Source organism: Vicugna pacos, chromosome 28 (genome assembly GCF_048564905.1).
Source record: "Vicugna pacos chromosome 28, VicPac4, whole genome shotgun sequence".
Lineage (NCBI taxonomy): Eukaryota > Metazoa > Chordata > Mammalia > Artiodactyla > Camelidae > Vicugna > Vicugna pacos.
Window position 1 is genome coordinate 15,360,238 of NC_133014.1, and position 23,493 is coordinate 15,383,730.

Sequence of the window (23,493 nt, forward strand, 5' to 3'; positions counted from 1 at the left end):
ACTGTGGAAAACAGTGTGGAGAGTCCTCAAAAGACTAGGAATAGACTTATCCTATGACCCAGGAATCCTGCTCCTGGGCATATATCCAGAAGGAATCCTACTTCAAAAAGACACCTGCACCCCAATGTTCATAGCAGCACTATTTACAATAGCCAAGACATGGAAACAGCCTAAATGTCCATCAGCAGATGACTGGATAAAGAAGAAGTGGTATATTTATATGATGGAATATTATTCAGCCATAAAAATGACAACACAATGCCATTTGCAGCAACATGGATGTCCCTGGAGAGTGTCATTCTAAGTGAAGTAAGCCAGAAAGAGAAAGAAAAATACCATATGAGATCGCTCATATGTGGAATCTAAAATAAAAAAGAAGAAGAAGATAATGAACTTAAATATAAAACAGAAACAGACTCACAGCCATACAATACAAACTTGTGGTTGCCAGAGGGGAGGGGAGTGGGAAGGGACAGACTGGGAGTTTGAGATTTGTAGATACTGGCAGGTATATATAGAATAGATAAACAAGTTTATACTGCATAGCACAGAGAAGTACATACAAGATCTTGTAGTAGCTCATGGTGAAAAAGAATATGAAGAATACATGTATATTCATGTATGACTGAAAAATTGTGCTGTACACCAGAAATTGACATGACATTGTAAACTGACTATAACTCAATTTAAAAAAAAAAGTAATGGGCTAGGAACTGAGAGATCCAGAAATATGAGAGATTCTTCTTAAGGGTAAAAAAAAAAAAAGTCCTTAAATTGGACAGTAAAATACAGGTTTCTAATTCTTCCAAATGAGAAGAGAAATACTGTGTGGCTTGCATTGTATTGCCTTAATGAATGCTAAGGGCAAGCCTATTTGAAAGAAAACAGTGCTGAATTTCAGCCAATTAAAATGTGGATATATCTTATTATTACTGTTATGGTTATTATGTCTCATTCTAAGTCCGTGAGGATTCTCAAGAGGGACAATCGCTAGACGTGCTCTTTACTGTGTGACATGACACTCTTCCTTTTCTGCTTAGATTTCAGAGACAGCAACCAGTCTGTGTATCTGTTGTTTTCCCTTGCTGTTCTAGACTAACCAATGTTAACAGAAGTCTTTGTCAATAACCTTTCCTCTGGAGAAGGAAACGTGTTTCTACAGCATGTCTTCGCAAGTAGAACTTGAAACACTGCCATTTCTGACCTTACAGAGACCATGTCTATTTTTAAAAAGCCCAGTGGGTTCCAAAGTCCATGGCCAGACCTGAGAAGACCCTCCTCCGAATTTGAGGAGAGTTCCTTCTGTGAGTGCATAGGACTCGCTTCATTATCCATTCATAACTCCATCCAGTGTAGAGTTAAATTCCCTTTCTCTACCCTTTGGTTTTTCTCTCCTTTCCTGGACCTCCTCTTTCTTCTCATTCCCCCAAATACACAAATGACACAAGGCGTGAGGGACTTTAGGAAGGGTCTGAAGCCAAGAGACACTAGTCAAGAGGAAAAACTACTGAAAAATAGTTTTCTCTTCTCCAGGAATAGATGGAGAAATGTTTTTCAAGTTCAAGATTCCAAGTTCCAATCACATATCCACTATATATTTTTTTAAGCGTTGTGACTCTTTTCCAGTCTCTTCACTGATTCAAAAATCCATTTTCACACCTGTAATGGGAGCTCATAAAACTCTGCCTACTTTGTAAGGTCCTTGTGAGAATCAAATGATAATGCATAAAAGTCACAGAGCAGTACATACACGCAAAACAATACATTGTTATTGGCTAAACTCAAAAAATAAAGAGCACCCCTTTTGTGATCATGTGTAATCCAGCAGCAGAAAGACCTATGGAAAAACAATGAAGCAGATTTATTCAGGTATGGAAATTAATCACGGTCCTGACATTTTGGCCAAATCTAACATCCATGGTTACCTGTCTCCGAGAGCAGTTTCGTAGCTTCCAGCACCTTCTCAGTGTAAACGCCGGCTTCGTAGTTCTCCATCTCCGCATTGATGATGTGTATCACGCGAGCAGCCCGGCCCCTGATGGCCCCCGCGGTCCTGTCCAGGGTGTCCACGTCACCCTCCTGAAGGGCGATCACACACTTGTTCACATCCTCCAAGATGTGGTTTTCTGTGGAGAGGACGCACACACAATTTGTATGACTTTACCCCACTCACACACTTAAAAACCAATCGAAGGGTCATTAACCCTCATAAGCCGTCCCCTCACACATCTGAAGACATGCCTAATAGCACGGAAATTGTATTTTTAAACTGTACTTTGTAGTTACAATACTGGTTCTCAAACTTGAACGTCAACTGGAGGACTTGCAACGTCATAGAAACTGCTGGTCTCCACTTCCAGGGTTTCTGATTCACTGGGTCTGGGGCCCAAGAAATTGCATTTCTACCAAGTTCCCAGGTGATGCTAATACTGCCAGTTTGGGGAACCACATATTGAGAAGCACTAAATTAAAAAACAACCCCTTTCTTTGCTTCAATGTTTCAGATTTATTGCATGAAAAAGTCTTTTAAGAATGATTGTAGAGACGAACAGGAAGCCACACTGACAAAGCAGAAATGTTTCTAGACATGGCCAGAGTCACACTTTGGCTGATGTTAGTTGGATCCTGTTTTTTTATTAAGGAAGCATTTAAGGGAAACTGTAAAATGAACACACATCAGCCCATCAGTCTTCTAATACCATGTCATGCACACGGTATATGCAATGGGAAACTGGTCAGGTGAAGAGGGTCGCAGAGTTCCTCACAACTGAAATGCAGTCCATTCTGCAGCTGGTTCCCTCAGACTGGAGTCAAGGTCAGGGACCACGCTCCACCGTTGTCCAAAGTAGAATCCAAGTAGGCAAGGTGAGAGGCTTCCCTCTCCACCAGCCTAGAGAAAACATACAGTCTGGCCCCTCACAGCTTTGCAAGTATGCCATTTTGTCTTTCTCATGTCCAATGTGAGATCTGTGATTATGTCCCTTAACCATTCTTTAGAGGTAGCATTCTAAGGAAATGTTCAAAAAGTTTAGTGCTCTGAAGAAAGAAAAGAACTAAAGCTGAAAATACACACATGTGTGTGCACCCCCCCACCCCCACTAATAAACAGAACCAATTTGGAAGTAGTCTTAAGTAATCCAGTAACACGTAAGAAATTATAAATACCAAAGTCAATGAACACTTAATAAAGGATTAAAAGAAATGACTACCCTTTTAAGAAGTTTCCAGAGCTAGTTCTGATTTTTAAATTCCTAAGGAAAGAGAGCTGGGAGGATACTCTCAGCAAATCCCAGTCCCTGCGCATCTCTCCTACTTACATTAAACCAACCACTCAGAGGGAACGTTCGTTCTTAGAGGACACTGGAAAGAAAATTGCAAAGTATAACAGATGTTCCTTAAAGGACCCCAGACAATACGATTTCCTCACTCAACTATTTATCCATTTCTGATTCCTTCCTCCTCTAGGTCTTTCATTTCAAATAGATATTAGAATAGAAAAAAATAAACGGAATGTTTACATGTTAATATTTCGTTCTCTTAAATTCACAAGAAGTGGTACTTTCTGAACGCTGATATTGTTCTGAGTAAAAGAGAAAAACGGTTGTGAAAACAGAGACTTGGAAGTTTTCATTTTTACTAAGGAACTTTTGGAAAGCACCCCTTTGCGAGGTCTTGGACTGGATCACGCAAACTCACCTAAAAGAGCACCTGAGAGAAAAAGGGTTTATGCAAATGAAACGGCACAGGATTTTAAATACAAAATTTTAATTTCAGTAGGGCTCCCTAGGGGAGAGGGGGTAGCTCAGTGGTAGTGTGTGCCTAGCGTGCACAATGTCCTGGGTTCAATCTCTGGTACTACCACCAAAAAAAAAATTAATTAAATTAATAAATTAACAAACCAATAGGACTCCCTTACTGCCCTGCTGTGTTCCTCCAGACAATAAAATAATCCCTGGTCCCTGAAACTGAGCAACCGGAAAGGTCTTCACATCAAAAGCAGGCAACCAAATGCCGTTTTCTCTGAATAACAAAATGTAAGAATAGGCAGGGCTCGCACTTTGCCGTGCATAGTTTAAAAAGATGGGATTTTGGAACTGAATGCAAAACAAGAGGAATGTGCTCATGATCTTAGATACTAATGTCTCTGGAGTTAACAAAATTTAAAATTTAAGAAGCCAATGTGCGACCTAATATCTTAAAACAAAATGATAGTTTTTTAAAAACTCTTTCCCAAATTTAAATGTGCAACTAATTTAATAAGAAAGCAAGAAAAAGAATATGCTTTGATAGATGTGATGCCAGTTGACCCTTGAATAACAGGAGTTTGAAGTGTGCTGGTCCTCTTATATGCAGATTTTTTCAAAGGTAAATACCTCAATACTGTGGAGCCCAGTTAAATCCACAGATGAACCTCGGGTAAGTAGGGCTGACTGTAGAGTTACATGCAGATTTTCGACTGTGTAAAGAAATGTCAGTGCCCCTCACCTCCAAGTTTTTCAAGGGTCAATGGAAACATATTTGAAGGAGGCCGTGATATTAATAGCATTGCTTTTAATCAAATTGTCAACTAATATCTTCAATGGTTATTCAGGTTGATCATCAGTGAATAAAGTATTAATTTGACTAATTTACAGTTTACTCACTGACTCAGTTTTCTGAATCAACTTTTTCTTTTGAAATGTTGAGCTAGTTTACTCAGCCTTTCCCAGCTTTCCCCAATTAGAGGTACCCCTTTCACAAAAAAAAGGAATCAAAATTCCCTCATGACAGTAGTTATACCAATGGTTAGTATATATATGTAAAAGCCACTACGATCAAGAATGTTTTTACATAGATTTGCATTTTATTAACCTAAGTGCCAACAATGTAGTTGAAAAAGAGCTAGACCTGTTTTTGTAGACATATTATTTGAGCACAAGATCACACTTGGTATGTATATGTGAGGTGGGAAGCCCCATGAAAAGACTGGCAGGACCCCCAGCCAGGGCCACTACTTTCCCACTGGTGCCATTATCTAGTTTTTTTTTTTTTGCTTCTGTAAAACAGCTTGCTTCTAGGAAAGCGGAACTTACCCCGAAGAGTCTATTGGTTCCCAAAGCTCACTCCTGATTGGCCCATTTCTATCACTCCTGAATGGTCCATTTCTAACACCTCATTTGCATAAAGCTCATTCTTGATTGGTCCACTTTGTTATACCTTATTTGCATACGATGTTGCAAAATGTTGCAAAGTCTTGACTGGTACCCTATAAAAGCCTGTGTAAACCTACAGATGGGGTCCAGAGCTTGGAGTGTTAACTCTTCTGGGCCCACTGGCATAATAAACCTGAGTTCTCCAACCCTCCGAGTGCTACTTGGTCTCTCGCAAGCATCTAGGTTGCTGTCACACTGAGCTGTCACACTGAGCTGTATGTAACACACTTTGACATATGGATTCCTAGACCCCTTGTAATAACTTCTCCACTCCTGGTCTCTACACTCTGAGGTCTGGGGCTTACAGGTTTAGAAGCGCTCTGGTCTCCTATCTAGCAAAAAGGGCAGCATATAATTTGAAGGCAGAATCCACACTGGATTCATACTTTCATATCTGACAGCACCTTACACACGGCAGAAAAATCAAAGAAGAAATTCTAAATAAACATGTCCATTGAAGAGGAATAATCAGCTATATATTTTTATCCTCGGGTATTCTCAAGAGAAAGAATTCATTAAATAAAGAGACAGGAATGCTGTTCTAAGTAGAAAATAACATAAATGAGAGAGTAATAATAAAAAGCATGTGTATTCCAGAGATGATTCCGTCTTTGGGATAAACCACTTAGATACTTTGGACGTGATGCCCAGATGTGAAGTCCAGTATTTAAACATCATAAAACATTTGACTGCAACGTTTTTTGTGATAAACTTCCTTGGATTTTTGCAACCTTACTATCTCATAAAAAAGATGCAGTTTTGTTAAAAAGTCACTGATGACCAAACTACTTAGTTGTTATAAGCTATAAAGCTATGGTTTTTAAATTCAGAAACAAAGTTCATTCTGTGAATTTTTTAAGGAAACTAACTCAAGACCCTGGAGTCAAAAAAAAAAAAAAAGGAAAAGGAAAAGGCAGACAAAACAAAATTTTTAGATATTATGGGATGGAGTTAATAGCTTTTTCAGATCTTAGATGCTTGCTATTTTCTGAGCCAAGCCCAAGATTAAACTGTCATGTGGCTAATGCCAAGATGCTCATTTTAAGACACTATTAAAAATTGTAGTTTCTGCCCACTGGGAAAACTTTAAGTGTTCTAACACAGCCGTTTCACATTTTTATGAGCCCAGACCACATCTGAAAATTGGATTTGCTCCTGTAATGTTAATAGCATCATCGCTCCCCAAACTTGTTGCATTTCATATGGACAAATTAAGGACTCAGACATACATGTTCAGGTAGCATGAAAAAAGAAAAAAAAAGAAAGAAATTCTTTAAAAAAAAAACTTTTCTGTTTTTGTTTTCAAAATAGAGTTTCCTGCCAGAATAGATATTCCCTTAAGAAGAAACTGAGACATAAAATGTCATTAATGCCATTCCAAAATATCTCCTGGGCCAAACTTGCAATTTACTGATGCAAATGTTTTGGCTCCAGCTCAGAGCGGCGATGAGGAGTTTCCCCAACGATTGGTCCGTGTCCACGGTCTACCAGCAGGACGGAGTGGGCTGTGCCGTTATTTGTCAAGCCTGTCTGTGGAAAGGCGCCTGCCGCCTCTGACTGTCAACTCCAAAGGCATGCTTCGGCGGGCCCTGCCAAGGCTGGCTCCCTGACAGCGCCTGCTCATTTCCCCGTCATGCCATGCCATGGCACTTGTACCACTGGGGTTGGACGGCGCAGTGTTATCAGCGGAAGCCACAGCCACTTCTTGTTGCTGGTAATAATGAGATGCACAAAGGCACGGCAGGGAGAAAGATGGCAGAGAGGCAGGCCCGGTGGAAGAAAATTAAGAAAAGCTTTGTGCTATTGAAAGAGTCTGAGATAAGACGGCCTCACCTCTCTTTTCTCTACCCTTGGAAATTTTCCTACATGCATTTCAAGAAAAGGATGAATTGGGGAAGTTTTCAGTTCTGAGATGATTCTGCTTTGAAAAAGGTCCTATATGGGTGTTTTCTACTCATTTGTACACAGAAGGGCAAGACTAAGATTTCCAGGGGCTATTAGGATGGCTGTGTGAGAGGTGAGGCTGGTTAGAGAGTCCCCCTGCCCATTGCTGGGGACCCCTGTCACCATCCCAGCAAGGACTGACCACTTACTAGATGCCCAGTCCTGGCGGCCGTCCTTCTGTCTCTACCACCCGAATCTCCAGCAAGCCTATCCAGTTTCCAATCCCCTCATGAGAGATCCACTTCTCGGGTATCTTTTAAGTCGTTAGGACTCAAGCCATCAGGGAGGCGAGAGTCCCAACAATGGCACCGTCCTGAGATCTCCATCAGCCAATCCCTAGAAACGGGTGCGCTGAAAGGAACAGCTTCTTTGACAGGTCGTCAAAAAACCGAGCCCCTCGGGAGTGAAGAACAAGACAGGTTTCTGGAAGGGATGAGAGAGTGGAATGAAGGGGCCAGAGCAGGGCGGGGGACAAGGGAGCTGTCATGAAACCTGGAAGCAACGGAGGAAAATGCCCTTCTGTCTTGACTTACTGAGAACCATACTGATTTTGAAAAGACGATAATCTCGATTTTAAGAGCAACTCTGCCAAGTTATCTACCCTCTGAGTGATCTACTTTTCTCAAAGAAGACTCAGAACAGTGATGCCTATCTGACAGAACTTTGGTGAGAATTAAAGCAAACAGCAGAGGGTCAGGCAAATGAGACACTGAGCACCTGCTCCCTCATTGCTTCCCGTCTAGCTTGCCTTGCCCTCCATGATTTCAAAGTTGGCTTTTTCATCATCCATCAGGTCTACAGACAAGCTTTAAACACAGGCCCCCAGTGGGAATCCATTACCTGTTTTCTTCATGAAAATAAAGACTACAACCAGAAAAGTTTCCAAATAGATTAACCATCCCTGCAGAAACCCCATCCATGCCGTTGCAGCAAAAGGCCCTGTCTGCCTGGATCCCCCCAGCAGCCCTTCCCACTCAGGCCGGGGCACACTTGAGTTGGCAGGTGTGCATTCCATGCACCTGCAGGTAGAGTCAACACCTGGTCAATTTGAATTTTCAAGGGTCATTGGGTTATTTTAACGCCTCGCGAAGAGGTTGATGTTTCCAGCGACCTCCTCCCCAACTCCCCCAAAGAGACTCTTCTAGGTGAACTGGGCCAAATGTGTTTGGTCAAATGTGTCTGGAAGAAGGCCCATTAGCTGGCTGGTAGCCCAATGTTGAAACAGCATTGATGAGTCTGGTTAAAGGTCAAACTGACTACACCGTTATTCAAATGCACTATCATCTTTCGGTCTGGCTTCATTTATAAGGAAGAAAGTTCCAATTTCTTCTTTCTAAAAATTCATTAATTACTTAAAGTGAAGTGTAGTCAGTTACAATGTGTCAGTTTCTGGTGTGAAGCACAGTGTCCCAGTCATGCAGATATACACACATATATTTGCTTTCATATTCTTTTTCAATAAGGGTTGTTACAAGATATGGAACACAGTCCCCTGGGCTGCCTACTTCTGTTTACTCTCTCCCACTTCCTTAACACAGCCTTACGGACAAAGGCTCAAAGCCTCAGGAGCTACCAGGTGCCTTCAAATGGCTTCATTCTGTGGCTAACATTTCCTCCTGGCTTATCACAGATCTGGGTAACTGCACTTACTGGGGAAAAAACAAAACAAAACAAGAAAACCCTTTAACACAGCCAAATTGGAATAACTAGTTGATTTTTTGATATTTAAACATAACCAATCTCATATCCCATACCTTTTCAGATGGGCGATTCAGATGCATCAAAGGCCATTCTATTAAAAACAAAAAAAACAAAAAAACCTCCAGGAGCTAAAAAGGAACCTAAGTCTACTTAAATAATCTCTTCAGGTTTCTAACATCTTGATCGGAATGTTGTGTTCCCCCCCACCCCCGATGCTCGGACTCAGCGTCTCGAAATAACGTGCACAACAGAGAAGAATTTCAAGAGATTTCCATCGCATCTGCAGAGATGGCTGAAAGCTCAAAAGGGCAAGGAGAGCACTTGACACACAGACCCGTGACATCTGCAAGATGCTCCTCGTCCTGCTCTGCTCCCTCAGCTGCCTTGCAAAGGGCCCGTGCGTGATTACCTGAGACGGAGAGGAAGTCGTCCACCGAGGTGATGTCGTCCACGGCCTCCGTCAGCACTCGGACCTGCTTTTCCCACTGGTCTTTGAAGACGTCCATGTTGTCCTGAGCGACTTTGCTCTGCGGCCGGGCAGCCAGCGTGAGAGCAGCGTTGATGACCTGTTTGTTAGAAACAAGCCGGGGATGCGCTGACCACACTCTTTCGAGAGAGGAACAAGCAAGTATAAGACCTTGTTGAGACCCTGGTCCCTAAGCTTCTACAAAGAAGCCGGTTCTCAGCGTTCAGAAGGAACACAAACGATGCAGCAGGCTACGATCAGTTTTTGTTTGCTTTTCTTCTTCCTTTTTTAAGTTACAGTCATTAGCCTCAGCTTTCAAAAGCGTTTGCTGGACAAGTCTTACTTAGCACGGATGTGGCAGAAATGTAACTCCTGTTCTACACGTGCAGGTGTATAATTTGGCTGTTGAGCCCAGGTGCATAGATAAGGGAGCATTTGAATACCAGCCCAGAGCAAGCGGGACGAAGCCAATACGAGTGGGAGAGAGAAAAACTGCCGCAGAAAGCGAGAAGAGACCGGAGGAGGTCGCTCCTTCTGAGGAAGGCAGAACTTGAAACGGCCCGGGAGGGAGGGCAGCACCTCCCCGGGAGCGGCGAGAGGGCAGGACACCAGGCCCGGGGCGCGGTGGACCCCAAGGAGCCGGCCGCTGGACCGAAGCGAAGGAGGGGCTCACCTGGGGACACAGGCTGTCGATCTGCGTGGCCGCCATCCGAACCAGTTTCACCCCTTCCTCGTTGTTGGAGATGGAGCAGGCCAAATTGGCAACCTGCATCGAAGGGGATTTAAGTGAAAATCGCGCTGCAGCCACGGGGAACGCGCCCTGCCGCGGGGCCCTTCGCCGCCTCCCGGAAAGTCCGTTCGCAAACGCAGTGAGGGCGCCCTTCTGTGTGACAGCAAGAGTTACTGGGTCTTTTGTGAGTCAGCGTCTCTGCCCAAAGAACACGTGATCATTGCAAAGCATTGCTTCGGGATTCTCAAGCACACACGATTATCACAGTGATGCATTCTAACTGCGTTGCTCTGAACGCTTTTGCCCCATGGACCGCCCTGACCCACCCGCACACGCTCACTCGAACTCCCTAGGACTCATCACTGAGTGCACAACACCACGATTTTGGCCACGCCAAGACTAAACTCTGACCAGTGAGCGAGAGGCCACAGGTAATGCTTTGGATTTAAAAGAGACTCCTAGCAAACTGGAAAGCAGAGTCTGCTCCCCGAAAGAATCCGCGATCTGCCTGTCACCCTGTCACAGTCCGTCGGGAAGACGCCAGGCCAGGGTAGTCAACGCAAATGCTTGCAGGCAGATCTGAGAAGTGGGCAGAAAAGGCTCGCGTAGTCCACGAGGCCATGGGAGAGTGCACAGCAAATGAGAACGCGCAGGTCTCGTAAAAAGACATTCAGAAAACAATGCCATTTGCAGCAACACGGAGGGACCTGGAGATCGTCATTCTAAGTGAAGTCAGCCAGACAGAGAGGGAAAAACACCATATGAGATCGCTCGTATGTGGAATCTAAAAAAAAAGGCACCAATGAACTTCTTTACAAAGCAAAACAGAAACAGATGCACAGACATGGGAAACAAACTCATGGCTACCAGTGGGGAAACAGGGTGGGAAAGGTTAAACTGGGAGTTCGAGATCTGCAGATACACACTACTATATATAAAATAGATAAACAACAAGGTCCTACTGTAGCGCTCAGGGAACTATATTCAGTATCTTGTAGTAATCTATAAGGGCAAAGAATATATATATATGTATGTGTGTGCGTGACTGACACATTATGCTGTACACTAGAAACAGATACAACATTGTAAACTGACTGTACTTCAATTAAAAGCGAATCAATAAAGGCATTCAGATTTGACTTTTTTAAACATCCTATACCAGCCGAAACAGCTGAACTGAATTCAGCTTTCCAGATCAAGCATTTCAATGTGTGCTATTCCTTGTCTTCAAGGAGTGAGAACTGGTAACCCAGGGTCAGACTGACTGGCCAAGGTCAACAGCACACACAGCCAGCACCGAAAACACCGATCAGTGCCCTCAGGCTGGTGTCAGGAGGACAGGAGGGTGGGGACTAGAAAGGGCAAAGGAGAGGAGAGGGGCTGCCAGGCCAGGAGCAGGAGGGCAACGAGAGCAAGTGATTAGCAGAGGGTGGGGGCCGCTGCCGTTTTGAATCCGGCTCACGTCTGCCCTCCAAAACCAGATTACGTCCCTCCTCTGCCTCAGTGCCCTGAAATACTAAAATACACTACACGTGTGCAGAGTGCCTAGTGCAGAAGGAACCCCAGACAGTACGGAGCAGTAGGAAGGAGCGCAGAACTGGAGACCAGGAGGCTCAATCGCCAGCCACTTCTGTAAGTCACTTCCGGTTCGGAGCACTGTTTCCTTAGCAGGAGTTGGGTAGATGGGGAGACAAGGAATACTTTCAAAGACCACTTCAACAAATTCTAAGTGCAAGGGTCTTGTTTCGAGGCTTTTAAGGAAGAACACACTGTCTACTGCAGAGAGAACAGGTACTATGAGAAACCAGATGGAGTTCCAAAAATTACCACTTTGTTTCTTACATTTCCAAGTTTTCCTTTGATTCTTCAGCTAATTTTCACTATGTTACTTAATTTTCAAAGCGAAGGACAAAATATGCCTTCTTGTAGTCATTCAGAGACTATGAAATGCCCAGGGGTGTGAGACTCCTTGGAGGCAGAGCAAGAACTAATAATGCACGTTCTCAGTTTCTTTTTTATTATATCGTCTCCACTCTGAATTTTTATTAATTTTTGTTACATTTGTATTCCCATCTATTTTCTATTCCAGACCCCAGATTAAGTATAGGACATAGAATTGGTGCTCAGTTCCTGTTTAGTGAATTAAAGAATAGCTTTTTAAAATTGCATGTAATGATTTGGAATACATCATAGGTCAAAGAGACTCTCAGCGATAAAGTTGGCAGACCTTTGATTTGGCTAGACAAATTTTCACACTACTTTCTGGCAGATATTTACCAACACCATGGTGCGAAACAATGGTGCATCCATTGTGGTCCATTGTTTGAGTCCAGAATGTCATAATCCCTGTTCATGGTGCCTTGAGAGATCAGGATGGCGTGGTGAATTTTCCAGAAAGATATATGTATTTAATTTAAAACTCTGTCTTTTGGTCTCATGTTAACATTCTTCCCCTTTATGCTGTTGAACCACCTTTCTTTTTACAAAATGATGATTGCAGATGACGGTTTTGTTTGCTCTTTATCCTCTTTGCTTGCTGTGGGACAGACACTTGAGGTCACACTTGTGCGTAGCACTGAACCACTGCCAAAGGGCTTGGCATATGAGCCTATAAGGGCAACGACATGAAAACTTTAAAATGTTGCAGGGATCAGGTCTTGGGTAATATCTGCTTGCATCTTTGAAGGATGAAAAATAATAAAATACCACCATTCTCAGGGAGATAAGGCTCTAGACCAAGCAAGCATACAGGGCTGTTGACATAAAAAAATATTTATAAATAAGAAAGAGCAGCAGACATGGCGTATCTTTTGATGGAATGATGTAACACTACCTGTGAAATGTTCTTGCCGAACCAACAACAACAGTGACAAAAGCAAAACCTGGAAATAAACAGCCTTAGGATCAAGTCTCAATTTCCAGAAAATTCAAGAGACAAACATGCCAAATGAAACGTCACAGATGAGGTCAGGAAGACCGTGACGGCGACAACCAGTGGGAAAAAAGTCAGAGCTCTTTGGAACCCGAATAGAACAAAGAAACTGTTACACCGGCAGCTATAAATATGGCAACGAATTAATGTATATAAATAAAAGTACACTGTGAAACAAGTAAATCTAACTGTTGACTATGTGATGATATGAAGGAGTTAATATTATAAAGCATGCGAGTAATACTTCAGTTATTTTAATTAATATCCACAGCTTTTAGATATATTTATCTCTAGATGCGGGTGAGATGCTATGTGATTTCCCCATGTGACGTTACCTCCGTGACAACCTCTGATGGTTCATTATCCATGCCGTCCTTTTGGATATGATTGACATTTTCCGTAACAAAGTTTTTTTTTAAGTAGTAACTACATTCTATTATATAACCAGCCCTGGTAAAATACTTTCCTGCACTTGTCTGAGTCTCCAGGGAGCCCAGGACAAGTCAGGGAGAAGCTTGAGTGTGATCTGGGGCTAAGGCCTGCGGACAACAGAAGAGTTCCAGCTGAGCACAGAAGGGGATACTGTCATGGGTGAGTGGGGGGAGGCTACAGCTCAGGGGTAGAGCACGTGCTTAGCATGCATGGGGTCCTGGGTTCAAGCCCCAGTACCCCCATTAAAAATAAAAGCCAACGACCAAGCCGCAGAGGTGGCCCTCCAGACCACACACGCTAGTCCAAGGTCCCCAGGCAGGAGCTGATCCTGGAAACGTTGGGCCTGAGAAGAACTGGACTCTTGTGTCAGGGAGACGCCAAACAATAACTTCCACACCGATCAAAACAAAAACAAACACAAACACAAACAAAAAGCAACTTTCCCTTGTGCATCTTTTGCAATGCTGCTTCACCTTCGCTCCACAAACTCTCTTACGGCGTGGATCTGATGTGGGAGCGCACCACTGCCCAACAGTCTTCGCAGGGGGAACAGTGCTCGCAAAGCAAACAGCTGGAAACTCCCATTAGTTCTTCAATCATTTGTTCTCTTTAATTTCCTGACCCACAGATCCCGAAGTCTGGCAGCCTCCACTCTGCACTGTACTCCTGCTGTTTAAGTCCACTTAAAAAAAAAACACCAGAATTTCATTTCCCTCGGATCGTATTTTAAAGCATTCTGACAATGTTTCCAGTAGGACGCTAAGATGTCACTATCTCCAAAGGCAGGCTCGTGTATTTTAAACTGGTCGTGGACGCAATCCAAATTGCTATCTGCCTTATATTCCTCTGGCTTGTCTCTGCCCTCCTCGCTGGACCCACTGACATCGTGCTGACTCTGAACGTGGTTTTATGTATGGTTATTTTGAGAGCTCTGGCAGGCAACGCTAAATCTCAGTCTAGAGGCAGCTCCCAATCAGCAGTGCAGCTTGAAACGCCAGCGAACATTTCCATGCCAGTCCAAGACTGCCGCACACAGCAGGCGCTTAATAATTGATTTCAATGACGTGTTCTTTCACTACAGCTCTTATGTGATGATGTCAGAAACTCTCTGGTAAAATACAATGTCCTATTTTTCAAATCACAGTATTTTCTCCTGTTTTTTTAAAAACCAATCTAGCATGACAGTCCTCCTAATGTGGGGGTGGGGGGCGGGGCGTGGAAGTGGCAGATTAGAATCTTTAGACATTTGAAAAGAATTAATCGAGCAATAGATCATGAACAGATTAGTGTCCCCAGGCTGCGAACCAAAAGATGCTGAGCGGCATGATTATCATTACTGGAATTTTGAAACCTGCTTGCATCAACTGGGCCAGTAACATTTTGATGGGCTGGCTTTCGCCTCTGCTTTCTTCACTCCTGAATGGTTTGCAACTTGCAACAAGGGACATTTGCCTTCCTGGAAGCTTAGAAAACAATAAAGTATCTCATTAACTATGAAATGTCGGGCTATTTCGATTGGTTTGAGATTTTTCCAAAGAGAGTAAGCCACGAGTCAAGGTGGCGCGGGTCCCCGGTGAGCTAACCGCACGGAATTCCCAACCACGCCCTGGGCGAAAGGAAGCCTTGCTCCGGGACTTCCGCGAGCGAAAGGGACTGGAGGGAGTCAAAGCTGGAAAGGTGGGGCCGAGGCTTCTACCTCTGACTTGCTGCCTTCAGCACTGGTTGCCCTGGGGGAGACGGAGGACGCCTAGCAGCCTCCGCTAAACCGTGCGCTGCTGCCTGCGAGGGCTTGAAGAGCTCAGAAAAGACGCGCGCAGAACTCGGGGCTGGGATCGGCAGACACAGCAGTGAGAGGTAAGATGGTCATCCCACAGTACTCTTCCCACTGGCTGACTAGCACAGCTTTCTGGATGCACAAAGATGGTGATATTTTTTTGTTCCTCCAGGGGCATCCTGCGTACATAGGTGAAGCAAACAGTGACGTCGTTAGCAGGTTTAGAAAGCAACGAGGAAGGAGAGCTGGTGCTGATTCTTCAACGGAAGCAACGTGCTCCTTGAGTCGAACCTGTACACCTGGCGTCCCTTCCTGAACCTTAGTCACCTGAGCTGACCACACACCAAGCTGGAGATACTCCAGGCAAACGAAGAGCAGAGTTAAAACGGACAAAATCAGAAATGTGTGGAGCCCTCGTCAAAATGTACTGTGACCATTTAGAATGCAAGATGTACTTAATCACCACCCCCTCCTACACACACACACACACACAAATCTGCACAACTCAAATCACCTGGTGAACAGAACATCATGACTGTCAAAGTCGGTTTTGTGCAGACATCACTGCAGAAAGCAGCTCTGCCTCAGAGGATGCCATCACCTTGTCTGAACACTGGCAAGAAAAACCAAAATACCTGGAAGGCTGCTTCTCAATCAGACATTAAAAATCTCTGCTAATAAAGTATCTAGGCATTTAACTTCAAAGTGATATGAGGCGCATAAGAAAGACAAAGAACATTTTCTTCTTTTCTGGTCCTGGCAATCAAATTACACTTTTTTTAAATATTTATAATTCTGCTCAATTCCAGACACCAGCACATATTCGGTGCATTCAACCCCAAAACACTTTATCATTTCATTAATTTTTACGGCTGCAGGTAGCATACGGGTGTTTAAAGAAGAACATACGATTGAATAGCGCCAAAGAGCAATCCGGAGGTTTATAAAGCGCTTGCTTCTTGTGTTAATATTTCATTCCCATCGTAACTCAGAGATAAAACGAACTTGCTGAGTATTAAAAGGGGATTTATGGAATTTCCAGTCACCACCGTCACCTAGTCACGTAAGACCATAGAGACGAGACGACAGCGCTAGCTCCAGGCAGAGTGCTATTCTTGGCCATGGCAATGAAGAGGGCTCTGGCCTCCATCGGAAGAGTCACCGGCACACAGGTGGGGCTAATGTGTGCACGCCCGCCGGACAGAGAATGTGAAGGTGTCACAGCACGTACGTCCTTCACTACAGGTGGGGTTCGCTAGTTCAGCAAGAAGCCAAATGGTGCACTGCCCTGGACTCTTTGAGAGGCAAGACACAAGCAGCTGATGTTAAGACAGAGCGGTCCCCCCCGCCCCCACGAAGACAGTGGACTTCCAGAGAGATGGGCAGAAGCGCAGGCTTCGTGACCGCCTTCAGCGCCTGGCTCGGGGAGAGCCCCAGAGGACTGGCTGCCCCGGAACATATTTTCAGCAGGGTCTCTCTGTCATGCTAGGTTACGAAATCCTTTTAAAACGCAGGTGCCTCAGACCAAGAGGAGTTTACCAATCTGATGACCGGTCACCGAGGTTCTGAAGGACTAAGGAGACTTACACACGGGGATAATCTGGTCACGGAAGGATGGCTTGGGACAGGCTGGCAGCTGGGGGCAGCTGAAGACACTGGGGAGGGGGAAATGAGAGACGCTTTTTCTTGCTTTTGTTTTAAATGACCTCACTAAAGCATCCGACACCTTTCTTTGGGGGGGAGGTGGTAATTAGGTTGATTTATTTTTTAATTTATTTTAATGGAGGCTCTTGGGATTGAACCCAGGACCTGCTGCACGCTAAGCACGCGCTCTGCCGCGGAGCTACGCCCTCCCCGCCAGCATCTGACACTCCTGATTATTCCATATATTTTATTTTTTTAAATCATATCATGATCAAGAGTCTGGGCTCTGGAGGCGCGCAGCCTGAGGTTTGCCCTTGCAGGCCAGACAAGGTGCTTCACCGCTGTGAGCCTCAGTTCCTTCAACTCAGAGACAAACTGTGATGAGATGGAAACGAGAGATGGTTAGAGGTCTTAACTCAGCGCCCGGTAAGGGCTGGACAAGTGTTGTTTCCATATTGTGCATTTTCTTGAAAGGTCACTGTAAGCATAACTGTATTAATAATACCCCATCGCTGATGCATTCAGCCATTCCGATACTGAGCGCCTAACACATGCCATATATTGAAGATACGGAGGTGACTGAGTTAGATGGTGTTTATGTTTCCTAGAGAAGAGCTTCTATTTAAATTAAACAAGTGAATGCATTGTTAGAGCTCACACTGTGATGATTACTACAAAGGAAGTAAAACAGAGGCAGGATAGAGAGTGAAGAGGGGAGGTCAGCTTTACCTGCGGTCATTGCTTCCTTCAGGGACAACTGTTACAAACTTACAATCTCTATATGTACCTTTTGTCGCTGCTTCATCTCTTACGTTGCAAATATCTTCCAGATTCCCTATATACTTGTAATTAATTTTTTTATAATTGAATAAGGTTCCCAAATGTTTTTTTGCTTTATTATTTGGCAAGTCAATTCCCTGTTGCCATCCATTTAAAGGAGTCTCTGATGTTTGGTATTATCAAAAACAAAGTCGCAGGCATCTTTAGGCATCCAGTGTTGGCTGCTGTCAGAAGTGGACTTTCCGGGTCAGGGGAAGGTTCTGGCGCTTGTTTACTTACGGCCACGTGCTTGCTGATTGGTTCCCAGCAACGCGTGAATGACCAATTCTCCAGTGTCAACAGTGTTATGTCCCACATTCACTGTGACACTGTTTCTCTTTGCCTTTCCAGCCACCGCCTCATCTGAATCTCTTTCCAACCTTCCTTCTACAAACCACAAGTGCACATCAGCATTGCTTAAAAAGTCACTTCCACCTAGACTGTGAATTCTTGCAGGACAGAGGATTTCACTCCCCTGGCACATAGCTGGGATCACGGGTACTCAGTACGAATGCTCTGAGTTCACTAAGTCCCGCAAATTCCCTTCATGCTCCATCAGGAGGCCATCGTTCAACTTGTCACCACCTAGTCAGACCTAGGAGGGCCCCGGGTTCTATGATCTGGAGCTGGGACAAGCGTACGTTCTCCATGCCATCCTTTATGCAGTTATCATCCAATCAGCATTCAGCAGCTAAGACCAAATGAAACTTAGGCAACATCTTTCCGCAGAGTGCTAGGAAGCAGTTTCTTCCTGGCCCCGCCGGTCTTTGCACCCTCACCAGTCCTTAGACATCACTGAGAACACAAATCTGCATGCCTGGGGCCCCTCGGGGACACGGCACAGCCTGTGCTCCCAGGTACACGCACAGCACTAGCGAACGCTGCATGCATGCCTCCGCCCGAATTAAAGCGATCGGTCTGCCCTGGCGACGTTAATGAGGGTAATCACCAGTTTGCATTCATGAACAAACTGACGTGCCTGCTTCCGAGCTGAACCCCTCAGCATAGATCTATACCCTTCACATACAAAAACCACAGTGGCTTAAGATAATGCAATCAAGCATCACCTAATGCCTTCTCGATGCCTGTTCACCAACAACGTGGTTGCGTGAGAAAGGGCAGGAGAGACTCTGCACGTGTTATCTAAAACCACGCAACGGTTACAACGCTCTGTTTAATGGCTCTAGGTCTTCTGGGGTTGTTTTCTCCATCCGTTCACTGAGGAACTAAATTATTACTCTGCACTATGATTTGGCCTCAGGGTCCCATGCAAGTAAATACAGTCTTAACTTATTTCCAGTGAAGAAAACATGTCGACCTGCACATATGTGAGATGAACCGCCTGCTGCCTGTTAGTGGGACCAGAGCGCCAAGTGCCGGCTTTAGCAGCAGAGAAGGGACGCACTGGACCGCCCAGCGCCTGACGCGCAGCAGGAGCCAGGCAGTGTGTGAGGAGGATCCAGACACTAAGTGAGCACAGCTCCTCTCCGCAGTCCGCTCGTACACATGTCAAGACGACACGTAGAAGTGTGAACTCAAGGCCATAACCGTGGCGGGGAGGGACCCTCCCATCCTAATCAGTAATGAACCCATGATGTCAGCCCCTCCGACAGAATTCCGACTTGATGAGGGAGAGAGAAGTGCCTGCTTCCTCCACATCATACCCCGGAGTTTGCTGGTTTGTTTATTTTGGTGGGGCGAGGGCCGTCAATTAAATACTTAGCAATCGGCCAAGGTTCCACTCAAGGTCACATCCCTCAAGACGTCCCATTCACACTGGACAATAAAACTTGATCTCTTTTCTAAACCTCTTTGGGCTCCTACCTGCCCAACTGGCGGCTACCCACTGCTGTTTCGTTCATTATTTGTGGCATGCATGGAAGGATGGGTGGATGGATACATACACACAGAATTGGATACACAGAGCGCTCATGCGTCTTCAATTCATTTTCAACCTCCTGGAGAATAATGGTTATGTTTTATCCATCCTTGTGGCCCCCACGGCTCCCCCTCACAAGATCTTGCACACAACAGGTACACATGTGGTTCGAAGGCAGCCAAACATCTTCCAAGACATCCTGGATGTTTTCTTAGCTCCTGCCGCCACCTGTGCTTCCTTCTTGTCACTGTTCACCCAGCCAAGGATGCTGATTGGCCGAAGTAACTACTCACTAAAGTAATATCTTCTCTTCCTCGTAGAGAAAACATTCTCTAATGTATTCCTCCTAACACAGCACCTTAACCCAGTTAAGCTGTTCGCGGACACCTGTACGACGTAGACCTGCAGGCTCCCCAGGTAAGCTGCTGGAGAAACCTTTGAGGATAGGGCGCTTTCTCTCAGCTCCGTCATCTTCATCTTATGGCAGCACATCTTTGCCCCTTCATCCTACATATAACCTGTGGCTGCTTTTGCACTGAAAGGGCAGAGTTGAGTAGTTACAACAGAGACCACAGGACCCACAAGCCAAGAATATTTACTGTCTAGAATGATTGCAAAGCCTTAGTTTAGGTGAAAACTTGGGCAGAAACGACCAGTCAGTCTTACCAGACCTGTCAAGTATGCAAAGCGTCTTCCCAGCAGGAAATCAGAAGGCTATCTAACTGTCCTATTTACGACACAAGGGCCGTCAACCAGGTTAAGTAGGAAGGCGCACACGCCCACAGACTGCAAGACGAGTGCCCCTCCCAGGTCCATTGAACCGGGGCTGCGGCAAAAAATAAACCACAATAAAACTGAAAAGAGAACAGAGAGCTGGATAGAGAGGGACCAGAAGGACCTCTGGGATGCTCTCCACTACCTGCACCATGTATGCTGGGGAACAGAGTCAAGAGAAGCCAATACGAGCCAGTGATGCCATGTGGCTTGCCTCCCTCTGTAGCCCCATCAACCATCCCTTCCTGAAGCTGGAGGATCGTCTCCACTCTCTGGGCTTCTTTGAATTAACCAAGACAATCCACTTTGCAGCCTCTCATCTATACGTACATTCTTCTTGACTAAGCACTTCACCTTTCACCACTCCCTGCTGCACCTAATCCTTTGCAAGTTTTCACCCCAGGCTCCACCCATCTGTGCGGGCAGCCCAGGACTAAGACCCAGAGTGTATCTAACGGGAAGTGGTGGTCCCCCCATGGGGCTCTGTGGCAGAAACCTGTGCCCGGTCGCCACAGTGGGCACTGCCTGGAGGTCTGTCTCACAACGTCCAAGGGCTCCTAAGTAGATGAGAGCAATGGTGTATGGGGATGGTGAGAGGACTGGACTCTGGCCCTAGGCCACACACGGGAAGAGACTGAAGAAAGGACCTTCCAACCAGCCCCATACCCTCAGCAGCTCCCTCCCTCCCCTCAAGCACTTATACAGATCCTTCCCTCTCCTGTCTTCGTTGTCTCCCGAAGGCTTCCCAGGCTCAGTCCCTCAAATCTGCTTGCCGTTTCACCTGTGCTCTGTGCCGACTCTTCCTCTCTCCTTTCAGCTCCGTGCTTGCCTTCCTAGCAACCTAAACGTCAACTGACAGACGACTGTGGTACGTACGTAGAATGGAGTACTACTTGGCCATTAAAATGAGTAGAATGGTGGCACCTGCAGCAACATGGATGGACCTGGAGATCGTCGTGCCAAGTGAAGTCAGCCAGAAGGGGGACGAAACGTACCGTGTGTGCCTGGATTCCTCCCTAAGTTCTCTCGTGAAGTTTCAGTTCTTCCCTCAGCGTCTGAGTCCCCCAGCTCGTCTGCATGCAGATCACAGCTCTCCTCCTACAAGGCTTCCCCCACCTATTTCCACGCCCGAACCAGGTGGTGACCCAGGCCCCTCAGTCATCAGAGGGAAGAAGACCCAGAGCTCTTGAGGTCTGCTCGGCCTCGGGCTCGGTGAGCAATGCAGACAGAGCCCCCCACGTGCAGCAGTCACTCCGACGGTCCCCGATGCACCCCCGCCACGTGTTTATGCTCGTCCTTGTTCTGCTTTCCTTTTTTTAATTAAAAAAACTTTTCTATTGAAGTATAGTCAGTTCACAATGTTGCGTTGGTTTCTGGTGTACAGCACAGTGTTTCAGTCATCCACATGCATACACACATTCCTTTTCATATGATCTTTCATTATATATTACTACAAGATATTGAATATAGTTCCCTGTGCTATTTATTTTTATTTTTTTAAGTATTTCAGGGTTCCCCCCTTATTTATTTATTTATTTATTTTTATCATTCCATTTATTTTTAGGGTTTTTTAGGGGGAGAGATAATTAGGTTTGTTTATTTATTAATTTGGGGGGGTTAGATTGATTGATTGATTGATTGATTGACACCGATAATATTGTGTGTGGACACACAGAGAAAGAGAGCGAGCGAGCTATGAAGATATTCGGGGTTCTTCTTCAATATAGACGCTCCTGATTTAAATGCAGGTACTGGGGCTTGAACCCGGGACCTCGTGCACACTAAGCGTGTGCTTCACCACTGAGCTGTACCCTCCCCGACTGCTGGTTGTACTTTTTCTCTGCCTCCATGCTCTGCTTCCCAATGCTGGTTTCAGGCTCTCCCCTGCAGAGCAGCACCTCTGAGCACCTTTTCCTGGCTAACACCGTTAGCCCAGTGGGTGCGGCGTCCCTCCCTTCCATCCCACCTGGGGCCAGGACAGCTTTCCTCACCTCTGTCCCCGTGACACACACACAGACAGGGTCCTAACTTCACTGATAACCAAAGCTTCTACGAGTCCCTCTCAAGGTGGAGACTCCCTGTTCAGTGCCCTGCATCCTTTTCCTTCCATAAGCCTCAAGCCATAGGATGCCTGCAAATATACCAGTGCCTTGTGCAGCTTTGAAGTCAAACACCTTTGGGTGATGCTCAGAGAACAGGCAGAGGTCTGCCAGAGGGTGAACAGCACGGTTATTTCATGTGACCTGGGACCCGTCTCCGAAAGGGCCCTGCCACAAAGAGCCCCTTTACTTCCAGGGTGACCTTCAAGTAGCCACCTCCACCTCGTCGGGTACCAGATGCAGCCATCACTGTCCAGCGCCGTGACCAGGCTTGGGCCCCAGATGCATCGTGGCTCCATCTGCTGGCCCTCAGGAGACCACGGCCACGTGTAGATGGACAAAACAGCTGCGCTCGCAAAAGCACATGTCAACTTCCGGCCAAGGTTATGCTTACAAGCAATGTTCAGAGGGACAGGAAGGGTCCTACGTGCGGCAGCTTGGCGGCCTTCTCCAAGAGAACTGTTTCTGCTGCCACCTCAGTGGTCTCACGTCTTCCCTCAGCTGCATCAGGCATCTGGGTGTAAGGCCAGTCAGCTTGACCTTCCATCTGCTACGTAATAAAGCTAAAGACGGCCTTCTGCCCGGCAGCCCCAGAGAGAAGCAAGTGACGAGGAAATCCCAGGCGTTTTGTTTCTGTTCAGCTGCGTGCGCTCCAAGCCAGCCATTTATTTAACTGTGGCCTTTTGCCTCAAATAGTCTCCACATTTTTTCCCCACGGCATCCAGGTTTAGCAAACATACCCACTGTGGGGACACTGATAACGTTGTGTGTGGACACAGAGAGAAAGAGAGCAAGAGAGCGACGAAGATATTCGGGGTTCTTCTTCAATATAGACGCTCCTGGTTAAGTAAGTGATAGTTATTATTTTAAAATTACCTGAAGCCTCAGCACATTTCTAACTTTCGAAGGGCTTCATACGTATTATTTCACAATAGAATATACTATACATACAGATACCTCGATGTATATTTTTTCATAGGCATTATTGAATGATGAATGTGAGTCATAATCTAAGCCCATAGCCAGTGGCTTGTTTTTGTATGGTTTTCACATTTATAAAGGGTGGTTAAAACACACACACACACACACACACACACTATGTGACCT

The 23,493-nt window shown here is 45.5% G+C and overlaps 1 protein-coding gene across 4 annotated transcripts in view; it reads right to left on the reverse strand.

Moving 5' to 3' along the window:
• Positions 1-23,493, reverse strand: part of CTNNA2 (catenin alpha 2) — a 933,346-nt gene that overhangs the window by 82,402 nt on the left and 827,451 nt on the right. For all 4 annotated transcript variants that reach the window (XM_072951563.1, XM_072951564.1, XM_072951561.1 and 1 more), the window contains 3 exons: positions 9,977-10,069; positions 9,247-9,403; positions 1,926-2,126 (listed from right to left, as the gene is read on the reverse strand). In XM_072951563.1, the coding sequence (XP_072807664.1) occupies positions 1,926-2,126; positions 9,247-9,403; positions 9,977-10,069 (451 nt within the window). The remainder of the gene's footprint in view (positions 1-1,925; positions 2,127-9,246; positions 9,404-9,976; positions 10,070-23,493) is intronic.